The sequence below is a fragment of the Bombina bombina genome, chromosome 1 (genome assembly GCF_027579735.1).
Source record: "Bombina bombina isolate aBomBom1 chromosome 1, aBomBom1.pri, whole genome shotgun sequence".
NCBI classification, from domain to species: Eukaryota; Metazoa; Chordata; class Amphibia; order Anura; family Bombinatoridae; genus Bombina; species Bombina bombina.
Genome location: NC_069499.1, coordinates 67,903,276 through 67,926,934, shown reverse-complemented (window position 1 = coordinate 67,926,934; position 23,659 = coordinate 67,903,276). Strand labels below are relative to the sequence as shown.

General features: G+C 41.5%; 1 protein-coding gene across 3 annotated transcripts in view; it reads left to right on the top strand.

Annotated features, from left to right (window-relative positions):
• Window positions 1-23,659, top strand: part of WDR20 (WD repeat domain 20) — a 122,902-nt gene that overhangs the window by 39,374 nt on the left and 59,869 nt on the right. For all 3 annotated transcript variants that reach the window (XM_053697439.1, XM_053697437.1, XM_053697440.1), the window contains exon 2: window positions 13,812-13,994. In XM_053697439.1, coding sequence (XP_053553414.1) covers window positions 13,812-13,994 — 183 coding nt within the window. The remainder of the gene's footprint in view (window positions 1-13,811; window positions 13,995-23,659) is intronic.

Genomic DNA, 23,659 nt, shown 5'->3' with positions numbered 1-23,659 from the left:
GAGAATGACTGGATATGGCAGTGAGGGGAGGAGCTATATAGCAGCTCTGCTTGGGTGATCCTCTTGCAACTTCCTGTTGGGAAGGAGAATATCCCACAAGTAATGAATGATCCGTGGACTGGATACACTTAACAAGAGAAATACGTTTGCTAAAATATTCTCATCTAGTGGCAATCATACGGTCTCCTTTTAGATTTGTCGACAACACACAGCTGCCATCCTCATCTTTTTCTTCCAACACACTATGGACTCGGTTGAAAGGGCAGACCTTTTCTCAGAATAAGAGTATATTAATGGCTGAATTTAAATTGCGTAGTATACTAGCATAATATATCTCCATACTGGGTGGTATTGTTACTAATATAAAACGTGTCCGTGAGCTTTAGAAAACAGTATAGGTTACCTGCTTATTACCCCGGCGAACCGGTGGGGGGATGGTAATATACACTAGGAGCAGTAGTGCCTAAAACAATGGATGGCAGAGCGTGGAGAGATGACTCGCTGAGTAGCAATGAAAATAAATTAAAATCCACTCCTGCAAACTGCAGTACAGGTAATATTTTTGCTTTCTGATCTTAGTTCTGTAATGCTTCCTATCATGCAGAACAAAGCTACATCCTGTGCACAGGAAAGCCAACCTGAACATAAGCTTGTCAATATAGCTAATCTCCAGCTGGACAGTCACCCTATCTGTTTAATATGTTGAGCTGTAGGTAAATGTAGTCTCAATGTTTCAAATAGATTGCCCTATAGCCTAGAACTCAATATTGTTGAAAGTGGTATAGAATAAACTTTCTTTACCAAAAATATTAAATTATTTGGTTCAAGACTGGGAGCTCAAGAGACTTGCGTCTTGTTGCTTCAGCTGCTATCTATATTTCTATCTCTATACAGGTAGAAAAACACATTATCCAAGCTGCTTGGGACCAGAAAGGGTTTAGAGAGGGGAACAAAGTGTAAACAATCTTATGTCATTTTGGTAATATTTCCATGTCATAATACAGCTTATACGTGTACGCTAAAGATAGTGTGGTGGGTTTTTTTGTTTTGTTTTTTTTAATATAATTTTTAATAGTTTTGTATTCTTAGTACCCCCAGAAAGATAGTACAGTGTATGTACTCTCCTCTTCAGATGGGTTAAACTTTTCTGCTCTGGAGTTGCAAAGCGTTACTGATTTGAAACTGAACAGAGCTGCTAAGCCAACCATAAGCAATGTTCAGCTTAGGGACAGCAATTCATTGCCATTTAAATTTAGAGGGTTTAAACACTGTTCCTTTCAAGCAGTATTTCTTTCCTAAGATATGGGGAGTCCACAACGTCATCAATTACTAGTGGGAATATCACTCCTGGCCAGCAGGAAGCAAAGAGCACCATAGCATAGCTGTTAAGTATAACTCCCCTTCCCATAACCGCCAGTCATTCTCTTTGCCTCTGTCAATGGAGGAGGTGAAGTTTTGGTGTCTGAAAAAAATTGGATTTCTTTTGCTTCAAGCAAGATTTTTGGGTTTAGCAGTAGTCCATGTTAATCTCTTCAGTAGGGTTGTGGTGGCTTTAAAGCAGTTGGGAACTTGTAAGGTGGGCCTTGCTGTGTTTTCCTAACCTGTTGACTGCCCATGGTATAGAACACCAGAGTAGGTTTACTCTGTTCTTTCTCTTTCTACAGGTCTCTGGAGTTGCGTCCTCTCACACTGTGTAGGCTGTCCTCCTGCTGGACGGCTAGACTGCAGGTAAGTGCCTTTGGTCTTCTAGGTTTGGGAGACTGTGCACTTATAATTGTTAAACTGCAAATTTATCTGGGACATTTTATATCCTTGGGAAGGATATTAAAGCGCAGGATGCAGGCACGTTCTTGTGACCAGGAGACTAGGGGTTAATACTTTGTGTTTTTTTTCTTTTTTTAGTGTATACCTGCATAATTTTTTTAAATGATGGCTCATGTATTTCTTCTATAAGGTACGACGAGTCCACGGATCCATCCTTTACTTGTGAGATATTATCCTCCTGCTAACAGGAAGTGGCAAAGAGCACCACAGCAGAGCTGTCTATATAGCTCCTCCCTTAGCTCCACCCCCCAGTCATTCTCTTTGCCTACTCTAAGTGCTAGGAAGGGTAAAGTGAAGAGGTGATAAAATATTAGTTTTTAATTTCTTCAAGCAAGAGTTTTTTGTTTAAATGGTACCGGTGTGTACTATTTACTCTCAGGCAGCAGATGGATGAAGACTTCTGCCTGGAGGATGATGATCTTAGCATTTGTAACTAAGATCCAGTGCAGTTTCCACAGAGGCTGAGGAGTACAGGAAACCTCAATGTGAGTAACGTTTTCATGCTATACAGCAGTGAGGTATGTTCAGTCATTTTTTCTGCAGAGACTGTATTTCAGAAAGGCTGATGGTATCCCCATGAGGGTAAGGGTAAACGGTAATCCTAAGGGCTATAGACAGGCATTGCTAAACTTGCATAAGGGGCTAACGTGCTGTTAATGTTTTGTGGGCAACTTTTTATTGAGGGTACACTTGGCTTATTTTTTGGGTCTTAGAACCCACATGGCTAGTTTAAAACCGCTCTGGTGCGGTTCTTTGAGGCTGTAGAGACATCTAGTGAGATGGGCGGGGCATATTTTCGTGCCTCAGATGCGCAGTTTTCACGCAGCAAGCTCCAACTCCTGAGGGCCCATGTGAATGTTTTGGCCAAATCGGAGCTTTAACCCCATATTTACTATCTCTGAGGGCAGGTAGGCGCCACAGCAGGGCTGTGGCAAGGTGCTGGAGGTGTCTTTTCCGGATTTAGGCTTTATTTCAATCCGGTTTGCACATTAAAGGGACAGTCTAGTCCAAAAAAAACTTTCATGATTCAGATAGGGAATGTAATTTTAAACCATTTTCCAATTTACTTTTATCACCAATTTTTCTTTGTTCTCTTGGTATTCTTAGTTGAAAGCTTAACCTAGGAGGTTCATATGCTAATTTCTTAGACCTTGAAGGCCGCCTCTTAAGAATGCATTTTAACAGGTTTTTCACCACTAGAGGGTGTTAGTTCATGTTTTTTATATAGATAACACTGTTCTCGTGCACATGAAGTTACCTGGGAGCCATCACTGATTGTCTAAACTGCAAGTCTGTCAAAAGAACTGAAATAAAGGGGCAGTCTGCAGAGGCTTAGATACAAGATAATCACAGAGGTAAAACATATATAAATATAACTGTTGGTTATGCAAAACTAGGGAATGGGTAAACAAGGGATTATCTATCTTTTAAAACTATAACAATTCTGGTGTAGACTGTCCCTTTAAAGGGTTGAATGTTAAATTTCCTTGTGGGGTAAACTTAACTACACATATTGAGTCTGCATGCAAAAATTTGGTGCATTTTAAAGCAGTTTTGCAGAACGTGTATGCTTTTTTTTCTCTTAAAGGCGCAGTACCGTTTTTTATGATTGTTCTTTTCACTAATTTAAGTATTTTCATGCTTGTTTGTTTTCATTACTAGCCTGTTCAACATGTCTGACATTGAAGAAAGTCATTGTTCAATATGTTTAGAAGCCATTGTGGAAACCCCACTTAGAATGTGTCCCTCATGCACTGAAAGGTAAATAAATTGCAAAGAACATATTTTAGCTACTAAAAGTATGTCGCAGGACGATTCTCAGTCAGAAGGGAATCAGGTTATGCTATCTAATTCTCCCCAAGTGTCACAACCATTGACGCCCGCACAAGCGTTAAGTACTTCTAGTGCGTCTAATTCTTTCACCCTGCAAGATATGGCCGCAGTTATGAATTCTACCCTCATAGAGGTTTTATCTAAGCTGCCTGGGTTGCAGGGGAAGCGCAGTAGGTCTGGTGTGAGAACAAATGCTGAGCCCTCTGACACTTTATTAGCCATATCCGATGTACCCTCACACTGTTCTGAGTTGGGGGTGAGGGATTTGCTGTCTGAGGGAGAGATTTCTGATTCAGAAAGATGTTCCCTCAGACTAAGATATGATGGCTTTTAATTTTAAACTAGAACACCTCCGCTTATTGCTCAGGGAGGTTTTAGCGACTCTGGATGATTGTGACCCTATTGTAGTTCCAGAGAAATTGTGTAAAATGGACAGATTTCTAGAGGTTCCTGCCTACACTGATGTTTTTCCGGTCCCTAATATGATTTCGGACATTGTTACTAAGTAGTGGGATAGATCAGGTATTCCGTTCGCTCCCCCTCCTACTTTTAAGAAAATGTTTCCCATATCAGACACCATGCGGGACTCGTGGCAGACGGTCCCTAAGGTGGAGGGAGCTATTTCTACTCTGGCTAAGCGTACAACTATACCTTTTGAGGACAGTTGTGCTTTCAAAGATCCTATGGATAAATAATTAGAGGGTCTCCTAAAGAAAATATTTGTTCATCAGGGTTTTCTTCTCCAACCTATAGCGTGCATTGTTCCTGTAACTACTGCAGCTGCTTTTTGGTTCGATGCTCTGGAGGAGGCTCTACAGGTTGAGACCCCATTGGATGATATTCTAGATAGAATTAGGGCTCTCAAGCTAGCTAATTCTTTCATTACAGATGCCGCTTTTCAACTGGCTAAATTGGCGGCAAAGAATTCAGGTTTTGCCATTTTAGCCGTAAAGCTTTATGGCTTAAGTCCTGGTCTGCTGAAGTGTCATCAAAATCTAAGCTTTTAGCCATCCCTTTCAAGGGTCAGACCCTATTCAGGCCTGAACTGAAAGAGATCATTTCAGACATCACTGGAGGGAAAGGTCATGCCCTTCCTCAGGATAAGACAAATAAGATGAGGACCAAACAAAATAATTTTCATTCCTTTCGAAACTTCAAAGGTGGTCCCTCTACCTCTTCCCCTGCTGCAAAGCAAGAGGGGAATGTTGCTCAATCCAAGTCAGTCTGGAGACCTAACCAGACTTGGAACAAGGGTAAACGGGTCAAGAAGCCCGCTGCTGCCACCAAGACAGCATGAAGGGGTAGCCTCCGATCCAGGACCGGATCTAGTAGGGGGCAGACTTTCTCTCTTTGCTCAGGCTTGGGCAAGAGACGTTCAGGACTCCTGGGCTTTAGAAATCGTAACCCAGGGGTATCTTCTAGATTTCAAAGATTCTCCTCCAAGGGGGAGATTCCATCTTTCTCAATTGTCTGTAAACCAGACAAAAAGAAAGGCATTCTTACGCTGTGTAGAAGACCTATATACCATGGGAGTGATCTGCCCAGTTCCGAAAATGGAACAGGGGCAGGGGTTCTTCTCCAATCTGTGGTTCCCAAGAAAGAGGGAACCTTCAGACCAATTTTAGATCTCAAGATCCTAAACAAATTCCTCAGTCCCATCCTTCAAGATGGAGACCATTCGGACTATTTTACCAATGATCCAGGAGTGTCAATATATGACCACCGTGGACTTAAAGGATGCGTATCTACACATCCCTATCCACAAAGATCACCAGTTCCTCAGGTTTGCCTTTCTGGACAAGCATTACCAGTTTGTGGCTCTTCCCTTCGGGTCGGCCACAGCTCCCAGAATTTTCACAAAAGTGCTAGGGTCCCTTCTGGCGGTTCTAAGGCCGCGGGGCTTAGCAGTGCCGCCTTATCTGGACGATATCTTGATTCAAGCGTCGACTTGCAAACTAGCCAAGTCTCACACAGACATCGTGTTAGTTTTTCTAAGATCTCACGGGTGGAAGGTGAACGTAAAAAAAAAGAGTTCACTTATCCCGCTCACAAGAGTTCCATTCCTGGGATAGATTCGGTGGACATGAGAATTTTTCTGACGGAGGTCAGGAAATCAAAGATTTTAACCACCTGCCGAACTCTTCATTCCATTCCTCGGCCGTCAGTGGCTCAGTGTATGGAGGTAACCGGACTAATGGTAGCGGCAATGGACATAGTTCCGTTTGCTCGCTTGCATCTCAGACCACTGCAACTATGCATGCTCAAACAGTGGAATGGGGATTATGCAGATTTATCTCCTCAGATAAATCTGGATCAAGAGACCAGAGACTCTCTTCTTTGGTGGTTGTCACAGGATCATCTGTCCCAGGAATGTGTTTCCGCAGGCCAGCATGGGTCATAGTGACGACTGACGCCAGCCTATTGGGCTGGGGTGCAGTCTGGAATTCCCCGATTCCCTGAAAAGCACATGGTTTGTGGACTCAAAAGGAGGCTCTCCTCTCGATAATGTTATATAAACATTTGTTGGATAAATAGCAGATACCCCACGGTTATTGCTTAATGCATATCGTTTAAGACAATATCGAACATACAAATAGTTATATAACCATTGAAGACCTTTTAGCTTTAAGATTTTTTTTTTTGATTTTTTTTAAACTTAAAGGGGCATTCCAGTCAAAATTTAAATGCACATAGATTTATTACATCTTTGAATAGAAACATATTTGCAGTATACTTGTATTGGCAAAAATGCTTATAGTAAAAGTTATCACTGTTTTAGTGTTAACCTTTTTCTCTGCACGTGTATGTGAAGCATTGCTAGATATTGTCGCTGCACCCACTTTTAAAAAAAATGCTGCTGCTCAGATAATCAGTGGGGCTTGTATCATGTCGGCAGTTAACAAATTGAGTCATTACAAGATGGTACAAGAACCTTTAGGCGCTCTGAGCAAGTGCTGTATTTAAAATGATGGTGCATGGTGAATACATAATACTTGTTTGAAACGGCATTTTTGCTAGTGCATGTATATTATAAAATTTCTTCTGTTCAATACCAAAATGCACTCATGTGGTTTCCAATTTTGGCTGGAATATCCCTTTAATAGGATCTTGCACCTCCTCTAATAAGCTAGAGCCACTCTTGGGATTATCTCTTTTAGTCTGTGCCTTTTTTAATGACATATTTAACAAAATATTATTGCTAATCTATGTAGAAACAGAATTGTCAAAGCATGTATGTAATATGTGTTCCATGACCAGTGCTTGGGAAATAGTCCTTTTTTTTTTCTTTGTGAAAAGATACTTGGGATGTGCATTCAGCAGTTTCGTTAGCTGCCAAATACGAAGAAGAAAGCGGCCGCTCGGTGGAATTCGTCTCTTTGGCACCGGAATTCTTAAGGTTTTCACAAGACGAAATCGGGCTCAGAAAAGAGCTGAATGCCACGTGTGGCTACCGCCTCCTTTATTCAGCAGCTAGCAAAACTGCCAAACGCACATCTCTAGAAGAAACCAACATCTGATCAGGTTATGTGAAGGCGGAAGGTGGTTTGCATTTGCTGGGGGTTAAAGTTTGAGCTTCCCTCTTGTTGGTGTCACTTTCAGAAAAATATGATGCAAATCAGTTTGTTTAATACTAGGTGTATAAAACAGGAGCACTAAACCTTTTGATATAAGGGACAGTACTGGAAGTTGTCCACCACTGTAGAGTCATAATAGTTTGGTTTATTAATTGCAGCAAAAAATATACTTGTATAAACTTTCAATGAGCAGATAGGTAGCAATAGTCTCCAATCTTCTCCTTTACTTGAGTAGAAACCCCCTCATTCTCTGCTTTTTTTTTTTTTTTTTTTTTTTTTTTGGGGTAGAGTGTGATTTCACTGTAAAATATCAAACAATGAGGGGCTTTTATGGGGCATGTGTATGCATCTCGCCTTTCTCAGCATGTAGCGTGAGAGGTTGTACTTGCGTGTATATGTAGACATGGATAGATTTGGGCAGGAATTAGTGCAAACATTGTCACCTGACTATCAGATTATTTTTTTTGTTTGTTTTTAAAATATTGTATATGAAGATTCAGCATTTATTTTTGAACTGCTAGTAGAGGGAAATCTGGTACTTTTTTTGTTGTAAGCAGTTCAGAAATTACCTCAAATGTCAAGGGAGTTCCTGAGGGAAGGAGACATGGTTAGCATTTCAGGTTAAAACACTTTAATTTCTGCTGCAAACTTATTTTCTTCTGTTAAGTGTGATCAGTCCACGGGTCATCATTACTTCTGGGATATTACTCCTCCCCAACAGGAAGTGCAAGAGGATTCACCCAGCAGAGCTGCATATAGCTCCTCCCCTCTACGTCACTCCCAGTCATTCTCTTGCACCCAACGACTAGATAGGATGTGTGAGAGGACTATGGTGATTATACTTAGTTTTATATCTTCAATCAAAAGTTTGTTATTTTAAAATAGCACCGGAGTGTGTTATTACCTCTCTGGCAGAGTTTGAAGAAGAATCTACCAGAGTTTTTGCTATGATTTTAGCCGCAGTAGTTAAGATCATATTGCTGTTTCTCGGCCATCTGAGGAGAGGTAAACTTCAGATCAGGGGACAGCGGGCAGATGAATCTGCATAGAGGTATGTAGCAGCTTTTATTTTCTGACAATGGAATTGATGAGAAAATCCTGCCATACCGATATAATGTCATGTATGTATACTTTACACTTCAGTATTCTGGGGAATGGTACTTCACTAGAATTACACTGTAAGAAGTACATAAAGCTGTTTAATAACTAGAAATTATGTTTAACGTTTTTGCTGGAATGTAAAATCGTTATCATTTGCTGAGGTACTGAGTGAATAAATGTTTGGGCACTATTTTTCCACTTGGCAGTTGCTTAATCTTTTTTCTGACAGTTTCTGTTCTCTCTCACTGCTGTGTGTGAGGGGGAGGGGCCGTTTTTTGGTGCTTTTGCTACGCATCAGATATTTCAGTCAGCAGCTCATTGTATTTCCTGCATGATCCGGTTCATCTCTACAGAGCTCAGGGGTCTTCAAAACTTATTTTGAGGGAGGTAATTTCTCTCAGCAGAGCTGTGAGAATTATAGTTGACTGAGATAAAAAACGTTTATTCTGTAATTTGTTTCCTGCTTTCAGAATTTGTTATCTTTGCTAATGGGATTAAACCTTTGCTAAAGTTGTGTTGTTTACAGGGATTGAGGCTATAACTGTTTCAATTTATTAATTTTCAACTGTCATAGATTTTCTGTGCTTCTTAAAGGCACAGTACGTTTTTAATATTATTCTAATTGAATTGTATTCCAAGTTGCAAGTTTATTTGCTAGTGTGTTAAACATGTCTGATTCAGAGGATGATACCTGTCATTTGTTGCAATGCCAAAGTGGAGCCCAATAGAAATTTATGTACTAACTGTATTGATGCTACTTTAAATAAAAGTCAATCTGTACAAATTGAACAAATTTCACCAAACAACGAGGGGAGAGTTATGCCGACTAACTCGCCTCACGTGTCAGTACCTGCATCTCCCGATCGGGAGGTGCGTGATATTGTAGCGCCGAGTACATCTGGGCGGCCATTACAAATCACATTACAGGATATGGCCACTGTTATGACTGAAGTTTTGGCTAAATTACCAGAACTAAGAGGTAAGCGTGATCACTCTGGGGTGAGAACAGAGTGCGCTGATAATATTAGGGCCATGTCAGACACTGTGTCACAGGTGGCAGAACATGAGGACGGAGAACTTCATTCTGTGGGTGACGGTTCTGATCCAAACAGACTGGATTCAGATATTTCAAATTTTAAATTTAAACTGGAAAACCTCCGTGTATTACTAGGGGAGGTGTTAGCGGCTCTGAATGATTGTAACACAGTTGCAATACCATAGAAAATGTGTAGGTTGGATAAATATTTTGCGGTACCGACGAGTACTGAGGTTTTTCCTATACCTAAGAGACTTACTGAAATTGTTACTAAGGAGTGGGATAGACCCGGTGTGCCGTTCTCACCCCCTCCGATATTTAGAAAAATGTTTCCAATAGACGCCACCACACGGGACTTATGGCAAACGGTCCCTAAGGTGGAGGGAGCAGTTTCTACTTTAGCTAAGCGTACCACTATCCCGGTGGAGGATAGCTGTGCTTTTTCAGATCCAATGGATAAAAAATTAGAGGGTTACCTTAAGAAAATGTTTGTTCAACAAGGTTTTATATTGCAACCCCTTGCATGCATTGCGCCGATCACGGCTGCAGCGGCATTCTGGATTGAGTCTCTGGAAGAGAACATTAGTTCAGCTACTCTGGACGACATTACGGACAGGCTTAGAGTCCTTAAACTAGCTAATTCATTCATTTCGGAGGCCGTAGTACATCTTACTAAACTTACGGCGAAGAATTCAGGATTCGCCATTCAGGCACGCAGGGCGCTGTGGCTAAAATCCTGGTCAGCTGATGTTAGTTCTAAGTCTAAATTGCTTAATATTCCTTTCAAAGGGCAGACCTTATTCGGGCCCGGGTTGAAAGAGATTATCGCTGACATTACAGGAGGTAAAGGCCATGCCCTGCCTCAGGACAAAGCCAAAGCTAAGACTAGACAGTCTAATTTTCGTTCCTTTCGTAATTTCAAAGCAGGAGCAGCATCAACTTCCTCTGCACCAAAACAGGAAGGAGCTGTTGCTCGCTACAGACAAGGCTGGAAACCTAACCAGTCCTGGAACAAGGGCAAGCAGACCAGGAAACCTGCTGCTGCCCCTAAAACAGCATGAATTGAGGGCCCCCGATCCGGGATCGGATCTAGTGGGGGGCAGACTTTCTCTCTTCGCCCAGGCTTGGGCAAGAGATGTCCAGGATCCCTGGGCGTTAGAGATAATATCTCAGGGATACCTTCTGGACTTCAAATACTCTCCTCCAAGAGAGAGATTTCATCTGTCAAGGTTGTCAACAATCCAGACAAAGAAAGAGGCGTTTCTACGCTGCGTACAAGAGCTCTTGTTAATGGGAGTAATCCATCCAGTTCCACGATCGGAACAGGGACAGGGGTTTTACTCAAATCTGTTTGTGGTTCCCAAAAAAGAGGGAACTTTCAGACCAATCCTGGACTTAAAGATCCTAAACAAATTCCTAAGAGTTCCATCGTTCAAGATGGAGACTATTCGGACAATTTTACCTATGATCCAAGAGGGTCAGTACATGACCACTGTAGATTTAAAAGATGCTTACCTTCACATACCGATTCACAAAGATCATTACCGGTACCTAAGGTTTGCCTTCCTAGACAGGCATTACCAGTTTGTGGCTCTTCCATTTGGATTGGCTACAGCTCCAAGAATCTTCACAAAGGTTCTGGGTGCTCTTCTGGCGGTACTAAGACCGCGGGGAATCTCGGTAGCTCCATACCTAGACGACATTCTGATACAAGCTTCAAGCTTTCAAACTGCCAAGTCTCATACAGAGTTAGTACTGGCATTTCTAAGGTCACATGGATGGAAGGTGAACGAAAAGAAAAGTTCACTCGTTCCACTCACAAGAGTTCCCTTCCTGGGGACTCTTATAGATTCTGTAGAAATGAAGATTTACCTGACAGAGGACAGGCTAACAAGACTTCAAAGTGCTTGCCGCACCCTTCATTCCATTCAACACCCGTCAGTGGCTCAATGCATGGAGGTAATCGGCTTAATGGTAGCGGCAATGGACATAGTACCCTTTGCACGCTTACACCTCAGACCACTGCAACTGTGCATGCTAAGTCAGTGGAATGGGGATTACTCAGACTTATCCCCTTCTCTGAATCTGGATCAAGAGACCAGAAATTCTCTTCTATGGTGGCTTTCTCGGCCACATCTGTCCAGGGGGATGCCATTCAGCAGACCAGACTGGACAATTGTAACAGACGCCAGCCTTCTAGGTTGGGGTGCCGTCTGGAATTCTCTGAAGGCTCAGGGACAATGGAGTCAGGAGGAGAGTCTCCTGCCAATAAACATTCTGGAATTGAGAGCAGTTCTCAATGCCCTCCTGGCTTGGCCCCAGTTGACAACTCGGGGGTTCATCAGGTTTCAGTCGGACAACATCACGACTGTAGCTTACATCAACCATCAGGGAGGGACAAGAAGCTCCCTAGCTATGATGGAAGTATCAAAGATAATTCGCTGGGCAGAGTCTCACTCTTGCCACCTGTCAGCAATCCACATCCCGGGAGTGGAGAACTGGGAGGCGGATTTCTTAAGTCGTCAGACTTTTCATCCGGGGGAGTGGGAACTTCATCCGGAGGTCTTTGCCCAAATACTTCGACGTTGGGGCAAACCAGAGATAGATCTCATGGCGTCTCGACAGAACGCCAAGCTTCCTCGTTACGGGTCCAGATCCAGGGATCCAGGAGCAGTCCTGATAGATGCTCTGACAGCACCTTGGGACTTCAGGATGGCTTACGTGTTTCCACCCTTCCCGTTACTTCCTCGATTGATTGCCAGAATCAAACAAGAGAGAGCATCAGTGATTCTAATAGCACCTGCGTGGCCACGCAGGACTTGGTATGCAGACCTGGTGGACATGTCATCCTGTCCACCTTGGTCTCTACCTCTGAAACAGGACCTTCTGATACAGGGTCCCTTCAAACATCAAAATCTAACTTCTCTGAAGCTGACTGCTTGGAAATTGAACGCTTGATTTTTTCAAGACGTGGGTTTTCTGAGTCAGTTATTGATACCTTAATACAGGCTAGGAAACCTGTTACCAGAAAGATTTACCATAAGATATGGCGTAAATACCTATATTGGTGTGAATCCAAAGGTTACTCTTGGAGTAAGGTTAGGATTCCTAGGATATTGTCTTTTCTACAAGAAGGTTTAGAAAAGGGTTTATCTGCTAGTTCATTAAAGGGACAGATCTCAGCTCTGTCCATTCTGTTACACAAACGTCTGTCAGAAGTTCCTGACGTCCAGGCTTTTTGTCAGGCTTTGGCCAGGATTAAGCCTGTGTTTAAAACTGTTGCTCCACCATGGAGTTTAAACCTTGTTCTTAATGTTTTACAGGGCGTTCCGTTTGAACCCCTTCATTCCATTGATATAAAGTTGTTATCTTGGAAAGTTCTATTTTTAATGGCTATTTCCTCGGCTCGAAGAGTCTCTGAATTATCAGCCTTACATTGTGATTCTCCTTATTTGATTTTTCATTCGGATAAGGTAGTTCTGCGTACTAAACCTGGGTTCTTACCTAAGGTAGTTACTAACAGGAATATCAATCAAGAGATTGTTGTTCCTTCTTTATGCCCAAATCCTTCTTCGAAGAAGGAACGTCTTCTGCACAACCTGGATGTAGTCCGTGCTCTAAAATTTTACTTACAGGCAACTAAGGAATTTCGACAAACGTCTTCTCTGTTTGTCGTTTACTCTGGGCAGAGGAGAGGTCAAAAAGCTTCTGCTACCTCTCTTTCTTTTTGGCTTCGTAGCATAATTCGTTTAGCTTATGAGACTGCTGGACAGCAGCCTCCTGAAAGAATTACAGCTCATTCTACTAGAGCTGTGGCTTCCACTTGGGCCTTCAAGAATGAGGCCTCTGTTGAGCAGATTTGCAAGGCTGCAACTTGGTCTTCGCTTCATACTTTTTCCAAATTTTACAAATTTGACACTTTTGCTTCATCGGAGGCTATTTTTGGGAGAAAGGTTCTTCAGGCAGTGGTTCCTTCTGTATAAAGAGCCTGCCTATCCCTCCCGTCATCCGTGTACTTTTGCTTTGGTATTGGTATCCCAGAAGTAATGATGACCCGTGGACTGATCACACTTAACAGAAGAAAACATAATTTATGCTTACCTGATAAATTCCTTTCTTCTGTAGTGTGATCAGTCCACGGCCCGCCCTGTTTTTAAGGCAGGTAAATATTTTTTAATTTATACTCCAGTCACCACTTCACCCTTGGCTTTTCCTTTCTCGTTGGTCCTTGGTCGAATGACTGGGAGTGACGTAGAGGGGAGGAGCTATATGCAGCTCTGCTGGGTGAATCCTCTTGCACTTCCTGTTGGGGAGGAGTAATATCCCAGAAGTAATGATGACCCGTGGACTGATCACACTACAGAAGAAAGGAATTTATCAGGTAAGCATAAATTATGTTTTTGTATATTCTAAATTTCATGCATATTTCTTTTTTCTCTTAGGCTGCTGATTTAAGCAAACCTATAGACAAGAGGATATACAAAGGGACGCAGCCTACATGTCATGATTTCAACCACCTCACAGCTACAGCTGAAAGCGTTTCTCTACTTGTTGGGTTTTCTGCAGGTCAAGTTCAACTTATAGACCCTATTAAAAAGGAAACAAGCAAGTTATTCAATGAAGAGGTTAGTACAGATAATACACTGAGACAGCAACTAAAGGGACAGTCTACAATAGAATTGTTAATGTTTTAAAAGACAGATAATTCCTTTATTAACCATCCCCCAGTTTTGCATAACAAACACTGTTAAATTAATACACTTTTTACCTCCGTGATTACCTTGTATTTCAGAAACCTTTTGACAGCCCTCTGATCACGACTGATTATATAAAATCTATTGAGTTGCATTTAGCATTGTGTTGTGCAAACTTTTAAATAACTCCTTGTGCCTGAACATAGTGTTATCTATATGGCCTACAGTCTCTTGTTAAAAACAATTTAAAAAAAACATGTGATAAGAGGCAGCCCTCAAGGGCTTAGAAATTAGCATATGAGCCTACCTAGGTTTAGTTTCAATTAAGAATAACAAAAAAACAAAGCAAATTTGATAATAAAAGTAAATTGGAAAGTTGATTCAAATTACATCTGAATAATGAAAGTTTAATTTTGACTAGACTGTCCCTTAACCCCTTAACGACCGAGGACGTGCAGGGTACGTCTTCTAAAAAAAAATAATCACTTAACGACCAAGGACGTACCCTGCATGTCCTCGGTCTGGAAAGCAGCTGGAAGCGATCCTGATCACTTCCAGCTGCTTTCCGATTATTGCAGGATGCCTCGATAGCGAGGCATCCTGCAATAACAATTTCTCTTGTAAGATGTATCGAGTCCACGGATTCATCCTTTACTTGTGGGATATTCTCCTTCCAGGAAGCGGCAAAGAGAGCACACAGCAGAGCTGTTCATATAGCTCCCCCTCCAGCTCCACCCCCCAGTCATTCTGTTTGCCGGCTCTAAGCAATCGGAAGGGTAAAGTGAATGTGGTGGAAAAAATGTGGTTTCTTTCATGTAATTAGCAAGAGTCCATGAGCTAGTGACGTATGGGATATACATTCCTACCAGGAGGGGCAAAGTTTCCCAAACATCAAAATGCCTATAAATACACCCCTCACCACACCCACAATTCAGTTTTTCAAACTTTGCCTCCTATGGAGGTGGTGAAGTAAGTTTGTGCTAGATTCTACGTTGATATGCGCTCCGCAGCAAGTTGGAGCCCGGTTTTCCTCTCGGCGTGCAGTGAATGTCAGAGGGATGTGAGGAGAGTATTGCCTATTTGAATGCAGTGATCTCCTTCTACGGGATCTATTTCATAGGTTCTCTGTTATCGGTCGTAGAGATTCATCTCTTACCTCCCTTTTCAGATCGACGATATACTCTTATTTATATACCATTACCTCTGCTGATTTTCGTTTCAGTACTGGTTTGGCTTTCTACAAACGTGTAGATGAGTGTCCTGGGGTAAGTAAATCTTATTTTCTGTGACACTCTAAGCTATGGTTGGGCACTTTATTTATAAAGTTCTAAATATATGTATTCAAACATTTATTTGCCTTGACTCAGAATGTTCAACATTCCTTATTTTCAGACAGTCAGTTTCATATTTGGGATAATGCGTTTGAATCAATCATTTTTTCTTACCTTAAAAATTTGACTTTTTTTCCCTGTCGGCTGTTAGGCTCGCGGGGGCTGAAAATGCTTCATTTTATTGCGTCATTTTTGGCGCAAAAAATCTTTTCTGTTTCCGGCGTCATACGTGTCGCTGGAAGTTGCGTCATTTTTTGACGTCCTTTTGCGCCAAAAATGTCAGCGTTCCGGATCATTTAGGCGCCAAGCAATGTGGGCGTATTATTTGGCGCCAAAAAATATGGGCGTCGCTTTTGTCTCCACATTATTTCAGTCTGATTTTTTTCTTTGCTTCTGGTTACTAGAAGCTTGTTTATTGGCATTTTTTCCCATTCCTGAAACTGTCATTTAAGGAATTTGATCAATTTTGCTTTATATGTTTTTTCTCTTACATATTGCAAGATGTCTCGCGTTGCATCTGAGTCAGAAGATACTTCAGGAAAATCGCTGTCTAGTGCTGGAACTACCAAAGCTAAGTGTATCTGCTGTAAACTTTTGGTAGCTATTCCTCCGGCTGTTTGTATTAATTGTCATGACAAACTTGTTAAAGCAGATAATATTTCCTTTAGTAATGTACCATTGCCTGTTGCAGTTCCCTCAACATCTAAGGTGCAGAATGTTCCTGATAACATAAGAGATTTTGTTTCTGAATCCATCAAGAAGACTATGTCTGTTATTTCTCCTTCTAGGAAACATAAAAAATCTTTTAAAACTTCTCTCTCTACAGATGAATTTTTAAATGAACATCATCATTCTGATGACTCTTATGGTTCAGAGGATTCTGTCTCAGAGATTGATGCTGATAAATCTTCATATTTATTTAAAATGGAATTTATTCGTTCTTTACTTAAAGAAGTACTAATTGCTTTAGAAATAGAGGATTCTGGTCCTCTTGATACTAATTCTAAACGTCTAGATAAGGTGTTTAAATCTCCTGTGGTTATTCCAGAAGTTTTTCCTGTTCCTAATGCTATTTCTGAAGTAATTTCCAGAGAATGGGATAAATTGGGTAATTCATTTACTCCTTCTAAACGTTTTAAGCAATTATATCCTGTGCCGTCTGACAGATTAGAATTTTGGGACAAAATCCCTAAAGTTGATGGGGCTATTTCTACCCTTGCTAAACGTACTACTATTCCTACGTCAGATGGTACTTCGTTTAAAGATCCTTTAGATAGGAAAATTGAATCCTTTCTAAGAAAAGCTTATCTGTGTTCAGGTAATCTTCTTAGACCTGCTATATCTTTGGCTGATGTTGCTGCAGCTTCAACTTTTTGGTTGGAGACTTTAGCGCAACAAGTAACAGATCATGATTCTCATATTATTATTCTTCTTCAGCATGCTAATAATTTTATCTGTGATGCCATTTTTGATATTATCAGAGTTGATGTCAGGTTTATGTCTCTAGCTATTTTAGCTAGAAGAGCTTTATGGCTTAAAACTTGGAATGCTGATATGGCTTCTAAATCAACTCTACTTTCCATTTCTTTCCAGGGTAACAAATTATTTGGTTCTCAGTTGGATTCCATTATCTCAACTGTTACTAGTGGGAAAGGAACTTTTTTACCACAGGATAAAAAATCTAAGGGTAAAAACAGGGCTAATAATCGTTTTCGTTCCTTTCGTTTCAACAAAGAACAAAAGCCTGATCCTTCATCCTCGGGAGCAGTTTCAGTTTGGAAACCATCTCCAGTCTGGAATAAATCCAAGCCTTCTTGAAAAGCAAAGCCAGCTTCTAAGTCCACATGAAGGTGCGGCCCTCATTCCATCTCAGCTGGTAGGGGGCAGGTTACGTTTTTTCAAAGAAATTTGGATCAATTCTGTTCACAATCTTTGGATTCAGAACATTGTTTCAGAAGGGTACAGAATTGGTTTCAAGATGAGACCTCCTGCAAAGAGATTTTTTCTTTCCCGTGTCCCAGTAAATCCAGTGAAAGCTCAAGCATTTCTGAATTGTGTTTCAGATCTAGAGTTGGCTGGAGTAATTATGCCAGTTCCAGTTCTGGAACAGGGGATGGGGTTTTATTCAAATCTCTTCATTGTACCAAAGAAGGAGAATTCCTTCAGACCAGTTCTGGATCTAAAAATATTGAATCGTTATGTAAGGATACCAACATTCAAAATGGTAACTGTAAGGACTATCTTGCCTTTTGTTCAGCAAGGGCATTATATGTCCACAATAGATTTACAGGATGCTTATCGGCATATTCCGATTCATCCAGATCATTATCAGTTCCTGAGATTCTCTTTTCTGGACAAGCATTACCAGTTTGTGGCTCTGCCATTTGGCCTAGCTACAGCTCCAAGAATTTTTACAAAAGTTCTCGGTGCCCTTCTGTCTGTAATCAGAACAGGGTATTGTGGTATTTCCTTATTTGGACGATATCTTGGTACTTGCTCAGTCTTTACATTTAGCAGAATCTCATACGAATCGACTTGTGTTGTTTCTTCAAGATCATGGTTGGAGGATCAATTTACCAAAAAGTTCATTGATTCCTCAGACAAGGGTAACTTTTCTGGGTTTCCAGATAGATTCAGTGTCCATGACTCTGTCTTTAACAGACAAGAGACGTCTAAAATTGATTTCAGCTTGTCGAAACCTTCAGTCACAATCATTCCCTTCGGTAGCCTTATGCATGGAAATTCTAGGTCTTATGACTGCTGCATCGGACGCGATCCCCTTTGCTCGTTTTCACATGCGACCTCTTCAGCTCTGTATGCTGAATCAATGGTGCAGGGATTACACAAAGATATCTCAATTAATATCTTTAAAACCGATTGTACGACACTCTCTAACGTGGTGGACAGATCACCATCGTTTAATTCAGGGGGCTTCTTTTGTGCTTCCGACCTGGACTGTAATTTCAACAGATGCAAGTCTCACAGGTTGGGGAGCTGTGTGGGGATCTCTGACGGCACAAGGAGTTTGGGAATCTCAGGAGGTGAGATTACCGATCAATATTTTGGAACTCCGTGCAATTTTCAGAGCTCTTCAGTCTTGGCCTCTTCTGAAGAATCGTTCATTTGTTTTCAGACAGACAATGTCACAACTGTGGCATACATCAATCATCAAGGAGGGACTCACAGTCCTCTGGCTATGAAAGAAGTATCTCGAATTCTGGTTTGGGCGGAATCCAGCTCCTGTCTAATCTCTGCGGTTCATATCCCAGGTATAGACAATTGGGAAGCGGATTATCTCAGTCGCCAAACGTTACATCCGGGCGAATGGTCTCTTCACCCAGAGGTATTTCTTCAGATTGTTCAAATGTGGGGACTTCCAGAAATAGATCTGATGGCCTCTCATCTAAACAAGAAACTTCCCAGGTATCTGTCCAGATCCAGGGATCCTCAAGCGGAAGCAGTGGATGCATTGTCACTTCCTTGGAAGTATCATCCTGCCTATATCTTTCCGCCTCTAGTTCTTCTTCCAAGAGTAATCTCCAAGATTCTGAAGGAATGCTCGTTTGTTCTGCTGGTAGCTCCGGCATGGCCTTACAGGTTTTGGTATGCGGATCTTGTCCGGATGGCCTCTTGCCATCCGTGGACTCTTCCGCTACGACCAGACCTTCTGTCGCAAGGTCCTTTTTTCCATCAGGATCTCAAATCCTTAAATTTAAAGGTATGGAGATTGAACGCTTGATTCTTGGTCAAAGAGGTTTCTCTGACTCTGTGATTAATACTATGTTACAGGCTCGTAAATCTGTATGTAGAGAGATATATTATAGAGTCTGGAAGACTTATATTTCTTGGTGTCTTTCTCATCATTTTTCTTGTCATTCTTTAAGAATTCCAAGAATTTTACAGTTTCTTCAGGATGGTTTAGATAAAGGTTTGTCCGCAAGTTCCTTGAAAGGACAAATCTCTGCTCTTTCTGTTCTTTTTCACAGAAAGATTGCTAATCTTCCTGATATTCATTGTTTTGTACAAGCTTTGGTTCGTATAAAACCTGTCATTAAGTCAATTTCTCCTCCTTGGAGTTTGAATTTGGTTCTAGGGGCTCTTCAAGCTCCTCCGTTTGAACCTATGCATTCATTGGACATTAAATTACTTTCTTGGAAAGTTTTGTTCCTTTTGGCAATCTCTTCTGCCAGAAGAGTTTCTGAATTATCTGCTCTTTCTTGTGAGTCTCCTTTTCTGATTTTTCATCAGGATAAGGCAGTGTTGTGAACTTCTTTTGAATTTTTACCTAAAGTTGTGAATTCCAACAACATTAGTAGAGAAATTGTGGTTCCTTCATTATGTCCTAATCCTAAGAATTCTAAGGAGAAATCGTTGCATTCTTTGGATGTTGTTAGAGCTTTGAAATATTATGTTGAAGCTACTAAGTCTTTCCGAAAGACTTCTAGTTTATTTGTTATCTTTTCCGGTTCTAGAAAAGGCCAGAAAGCTTCTGCCATTTCTTTGGCATCTTGGTTGAAATCTTTAATTCATCTTGCCTATGTTGAGTCGGGTAAAACTCCGCCTCAAAGGATTACAGCTCATTCTACTAGGTCAGTTTCTACTTCCTGGGCGTTTAGGAATGAAGCTTCGATTGATCAGATTTGCAAAGCAGCAACTTGGTCCTCTTTGCATACTTTTACTAAATTCTACCATTTTGATGTATTTTCTTCTTCTGAAGCAGTTTTTGGTAGAAAAGTACTTCAGGCAGCGGTTTCAGTTTGAATCTTCTGCTTATGTTTTTCATTAAACTTTATTTTGGGTGTGGATTATTTTCAGCAGGAATTGGCTGTCTTTATTTTATCCCTCCCTCTCTAGTGACTCTTGCGTGGAAAGATCCACATCTTGGGTAATCATTATCCCATACGTCACTAGCTCATGGACTCTTGCTAATTACATGAAAGAAAACATAATTTATGTAAGAACTTACCTGATAAATTCATTTCTTTCATATTAGCAAGAGTCCATGAGGCCCACCCTTTTTTGTGGTGATTTTTGTATAAAGCACAATTATTCCAATTCCTTATTTTATATGCTTTCGCACTTTTTTATCACCCCACTTCTTGGCTATTCGTTAAACTGAATTGTGGGTGTGGTGAGGGGTGTATTTATAGGCATTTTGAGGTTTGGGAAACTTTGCCCCTCCTGGTAGGAATGTATATCCCATACGTCACTAGCTCATGGACTCTTGCTAATATGAAAGAAATGAATTTATCATGTAAGTTCTTACATAAATTATGTTTTTTATTTTCTACAAGCAAGAGTTTATTTTAAATGGTACCGGTGTGTACTATTTACTCTCTAGCAGAAAGGAGATGAAGATTTCTGCAGGGAGGAAGATGATTTTAGCATGTTGTAACTAAAATCCACTGCTGTTCCCACAAAGGACTGAGGAGTGCAAGAAAACTTCAGTTGGGGGGAACGGTTTGCAGGTTAGGCTGCAATAAGGTATGTTCAGTCATTTATTTATAGACAAGACTGTGATAATGCTAGAAAAGACTGATAATATCCCCATGAGGGAAGGGTAAGCTGTATTCAGAGACTAAGTATGGAATTTCAAGCTTACATGACAGGGCTAGTTTATGCTGCTTGACACTACTTTCAAGGCAAACGGTTTTTATTGAAAATATTGTGTTTTTTTTTTTGTGTCACTTTGAAGGTTCCTTTGGGTTTCTTTCAGGGGTTGTTACCCACATGGCTATTATTAAAACACTTGGGAGTGTTTCTTTAGGCCTCACGAGAACCGTAGTGAGGTGGGAGGGGCCTAATTTCGCGCCTCAGATGCGCAGTTATATTTGACTAGAAGTTTAGGCTGTTTCACATGGAGGGTCCTGCTGCAGTTTGAGGGCCTATAAGAAGCTTTTTCCCCACAAATCTTGTTCCTAAGGGCAGGTAGGGCCACAGCAGAGCTGTGGCAAGGTGCTGAACATTTTTAAACCGCTTTTTTGGCTTACTGTCGATCCGGTTTTGGCATTAAGGGGTTAATCGTTTTTATTGCTAGTGGTGCAATCTTACTAATGCTTTAGGTACATACTGTAAAAATTTCATAAAGTTTGCTGCATTTTTTACTGTTTTGCAAAATTGTGTGCCTTTTTTTATCTCAAAGGCACAGTAACGTTTTTTTCAAAGTGTGTTTTTACTTGATTAAAGTGATTTCCAAGCCTGCTTGTTTTACTACTAGTCTGTTAAACATGTCTGACACCAAGGAAAATCCTTGTTCAATGTGTTTAGAAGCCATGGTGGAACCCCCTCTCAGAATGTGTCCCACTTGTACTGAAATGTCTATACACTTTAAAGAACATATTGTTGCACTTAAAAATGTGGCCCAAGATGATTCTGAGACAGAAGGTAACGAGGTTAGCCCGTCAACCTCTCCCCAAGTGTCACAATCAGTTACACCCGCTCAAGCGACGCCTATCACCTCTAGTGCGTCTAACTCTTTTACCTTGCAAGACTTGGCGGCAGTTATGAATAATACCCTCTCAGAGTTCTTATCTAAACTGCAAAGCGTGATAGCTCTGTTTTAAGAACAGATACTGAGCATTCTGACGCTTTAGTAGCCGTATCCGATATACCCTCACAACGCTCTGAAGTTGGGGTGAGGGATGTGCTGTCTGAGGGAGAAATTTCCGATTCATTAAAAGTTTCCCCTCAGACAGATTCAGATACGTTAGCTACATTTAAACTAGAACACCTCCGCTTATTGCTCAGGGAGGTATTGGTTACTCTGGATGACTACGACCCTATGGTGGTTCCAGAGAAATTGTGTAAAATGGACAAGTACCTAGAAGTTCCTGTTTACACTGTGTTCCCGGTCCCTAAGAGGATTGCGGATATCGTTACTAGGGAGTGGGATAGACCAGGTATTCCCTTCGTTCCCCCTCCTGTTTTTAAGAAAATGTTCCCCATATCTGACCCCATGCGGGACTCGTGGCAGACGGTCCCTAAGGTGGAGGGGGCTGTTTCTTCACTTGCTAAACGCACAACCATACCAATTGAAGACAGTTGTGCTTTCAAAGACCCTATGGATAAAAAATTAAAGGGTTTACTTAAAAAAAAATTTTCAACAAGGTTTTCTTCTCCAACCTATTGCGTGCATTGTTCCTGTAACTACTGCAGCTGCTTTCTGGTTCGAGGCGCTGGAAGATGCGCTCCAGACAGAGACCTCATATGAGGACATTATGGACAGAATTAAGGCTCATAAGCTGGCTAATTCTTTTATCACAGATGCCGCTTTCCAACTAGCTAAGTTAGCGGCAAAGAACTCAGGTTTCGCCATTTTAGCGCGCAGGGCGCTATGGCTAAAGTCCTGGTTGGCCGATGTGTCGTCAAAATCCAAACTCTTGAACATCCCTTTCAAAGGAAAGACCCTCTTCGGGCCTGAATTGAAAGAGATTATTTCTGAAATCACTGGGGGAAAAGGCCATGCTCTCCCTCAGGACAAGTCCTTCAAGATAAAGAACAAACAAAATAATTTTCGTTCCTTTCGGAATTTCAGGAGCGGTCTCGCTTCATCCTCCCCTGCTGCAAAGCAAGAGGGTAACGCTTCCCAACCCAGGTCAGCCTGGAAACCTTACCAGGGCTGGAACAAGGGTAAACAGGCCAAGAAGCCTGCAGCTGCCTCCAAGACAGCATGTTGGGGTAGCCCCAGATCCGGGACCGGATCTAGTAGGGGGCAGACTCTCTCTCTTCGCTCAGGCCTGGGCAAGAGATGTACTCTATCCCTGGGCCTTAGATTGTATCCCAGGGATATCTTCTAGAATTCAAGGACTCTTCTCCAAGGGGAAGGTTCCACATTTCTCGTCTGTCTTCAGACCAGACAAAGAAAGAGGCGTTCTTACACTGTGTAGAAGACCTACATACAATGGGAGTGATCCACCCAGTTCAAATTGCGGAACAAGGGCTGGTTTTTTACTCAAACCTGTTTGTGGTTCCCAAGAAAGAAGGAAATTTCAGACCAATCCTGGATCTCAAAATTCTAAACAAATTCCTCAGAGTCCCATCATTCAAGATGGAGACCATTCGGACAATCTTACCAATGATCCAGGAGGGTCAATATATGACCACCGTGGATTTAAAGGATGCGTATCTGCACATTCCTATCCACAAAGATCACCAGTTTCTCAGGTTCGCTTTTCTGGACAGGCATTACCAGTTTGTGGCTCTTCCTTTCGGGTTGGCCACTGCTCCCAGAATTTTCACAAAGGTGCTAGGGTCCCTCCTGGCGGT